The sequence below is a fragment of the Nematolebias whitei genome, chromosome 13 (assembly GCF_014905685.2).
Source record: "Nematolebias whitei isolate Nwh7 chromosome 13, NemWhi1, whole genome shotgun sequence".
NCBI lineage: Eukaryota > Metazoa > Chordata > Actinopteri > Cyprinodontiformes > Rivulidae > Nematolebias > Nematolebias whitei.
The window spans coordinates 15,888,390-15,891,377 of NC_056510.1; the positions used below are offsets into that span (position 1 = coordinate 15,888,390).

The following is a 2,988-nucleotide window of genomic DNA, read 5'->3' on the forward strand; positions in this document are numbered from 1 at the left end:
TGTGTGTGTGTGTGTGTGTGTGTGTGTGTGTGTGTGTGTGTGTGTGTTTGGATAAAAATGACAAAGTGTGTGCTTGTCTCATCTAAACATTTTATATTTTTTATTCACACCCCTTTCATAACTTTAAAATATGCAAGTGAAACGATGCACAATGCAACAATGTATGTGAGCACAAGTTTTTTTTTTTTTTTTTTTTATGTTTATGCACACATTCTCAATCATCTATAAAGCAGCATTTTCCTTACATGAGGGATGAGGTGTACGCAGAAGAAAGTGAGAAAGCCATTCTTTTGTTGTATGCTGGGACAGGCTTTCACTTGGTGGTTTTATGTGAAGCATGGAATAAATACCCCCATCCACCCTGATAACTACCAACCCTGTCCCTCTGTCTGGATGTTTAGGCTCCGGGGCTCAAATATGCTTCCTTACCTCATAGCCCATCCAAAACCACCTTTCTGCCTGCTCTAAAGCCACATAATGGGCTATTTGCTTTATTACTCCATTTAAGGGGGGAAAAAGTGAACCGATATCGTTCAACCACACACACAGTGTTTATGTGTAAAGACACAAAATAATGGCCAGAGGCAGAAATACTGCAATGGCTTGTTCTGTGGTGAATTAATTATGGGCACATTGTGAGAAAATTATAAAGGATAATGTGTGGAGTCTTTGTGAGACTCGATCCAAGCACACCTTCTACCATTATAATTCACAAAAATTGGACGTTTTTGTATGGTTTTGTTCTTTCTGAATTTTAAAAAGAGGTGGAAAGTTTTAATAAAGTCTATTTAAACAGTAACTTCAAAAGACAGCATATTGGACCCCCCAAAAGGATCATTTTAAATGTTCTTGATTGTGAAATATCAGTAACCATTTAGTTACAGTGAGAGTTACTCACACTGTAACTGCATATACATATTTGGAACTTCACTCTAAGAAACTATTTGGCAAATAATCACATGAATCGCATCACAGTTTAAATCATTAATCAAAGGTGAGGACTAAAATGACACAGACGAGACAAGAGTTGCACAATATACTGAAAACCTGCAAATATTTCTATATCAAAGTGACTCATTTTATTACTGCATAACTGACCGGACTGTAATAAATCATAAGCTTTGAAAGGCATACCGACATAACTATTGAACTGCTACTGATGTAGCTGCAATGAAATGCAACAACAAGCAAACAGTAAAACACTTACAATAACACTTTTTTATCATTATTATTTTTACAATCCTAGATATGGCTGATAAGTATGGGTAGTTATAATCTTTTTTGTGGCAGGAAAACAAAATCTCCCTGCTGTTTTGTCATGGCTAAATAATTATATTTTGATTTCTGTGACTCCAACACTGTAGCACTATCAAGAAATCAAGCAGTACTTTATTTGCACTGCTGAACCTGCAGCACTACATGTTTTTATACAGAAACCATGTAGAAGATTCTGCAAAAAAACTATGTGAAACTTGCACTACTTGGCAGATAATCGCATGAATCATATCACAGTTTAAATCAGTGGTTCCCCAACCCTGGTCCTTGAGGAACACCACCCTGCATGTTTTAGTTGTTTCCTGCTTTGACACACCTGCTTTGAATGGATGGGTTATTAACAGGCTTCTGCAGAACCCGAGGAAGTAATTAAATCTCTGTATCAGGTGTGTTGTACCAGGAGAACAATTAAAACGTGAAGGATGGTGTTCCTCAGGAATCAGGGTTCGGAACCACTGGTTTAAATCACTAAAACCTAATCAAAGTTATTTAAAAAAATTAATTGAGGCTTTAAATCATGACACAAGGTCAATGTATACCTCAGAAATGCTTTTATCTATCAACTTAGTATATTTTGTACCACAACACATTTAGTCTGATCACTATACGATGGTATGATGGCTTTGTTAGTAAACTCGGATGTCAAGGATGAGAGGACTATTACTTCTTTAGAAAACTCTCACTGATTAAATATGTTGAGTGGTTAGTGAATGGAAACAACTTTCTTAATCATGCGTCGAACTTCTAATTTTCAAAGCTTTACCACTCTTTCGTCAAACCTCACTGTTAACTTCCTTGTACACATCGTCTGGTAAACAGGATATTAAAGGAGCATTATCCTCCATTAGGAGTCTCGTTTCATCTTATTTTAATGTTGTTTGTATTACTTGTTTTTCGGTGCATGTCTGTTTTTCTCACACATTGTATATGTTTTGTGCAGCAACAATTTTTAAACTGTCTGGGTTTTTTTTCACAGTCATCAATGAAAGTCTTTATATTTGTATTGATTCCATTAGACATACTGAAATGCAGTTTAACCTGAGGCTTCTCTCACCTTTTCACTGTCTTTGGAGGAGGAGCTTTCAGTTTGTCGTACTCGTCTTTCTCTGAGAAGATCACCACATTGTCTGTAAGGCCAAAAGAAAAATCCCACAGATTTAAAGACCTCTCAAACTACAAGAAAAATCTGAAACGTCACCAAAACTATAACACATTGTAAAGTTGCTGAACTGTCAGCAATGTGGTCTCAGGAAGAACTGATAGAATTGGTTAATGAAAATATGTCCTGAATGTACATGTATAATGATAGAAACAAACCAATAAGACAATACAACTCTCAAAACGTCTCACACAAAGATTATAGAGACAAAAGTGTTGCAAAAGTCAACTACTTTGTGTTACAATATGTGCCTAAACAAGTTAAAAAGAACAATACATTTTGCTCTTGAATATTTTACCACTAAACAAAAACAAGTTTCATCCTAAATATTAAATCAGTGCATGTCTAGCAACACAAAAGAACAATTTCTTGAAGCTAAAACGTTTGAACTGCAGTTGGATTACTGTTTAAAACAATTATCCTGAGGATTATGTGAAATTACACCGACATCATGGCTACTGATGGGAAGAGACAGCCTAATGAGTGAACTCCTGAGAGGAAGAAATGGTGTGTGTGTGTGTGTGTGTGTGTGTGTGTGTGTGTGTGTGTGTGTG

General features: G+C 36.0%; 1 protein-coding gene across 1 annotated transcript in view; it reads right to left on the bottom strand.

Annotated features, from left to right (window-relative positions):
* The window catches only part of edar (ectodysplasin A receptor), a 124,800-nt gene that overhangs the window by 80,548 nt on the left and 41,264 nt on the right, over positions 1-2,988 (bottom strand). Inside the window, exon 9 of the mRNA XM_037686901.1 lies at positions 2,330-2,402. Within this exon, the coding sequence (XP_037542829.1) occupies positions 2,330-2,402 (73 nt within the window). The remainder of the gene's footprint in view (positions 1-2,329; positions 2,403-2,988) is intronic.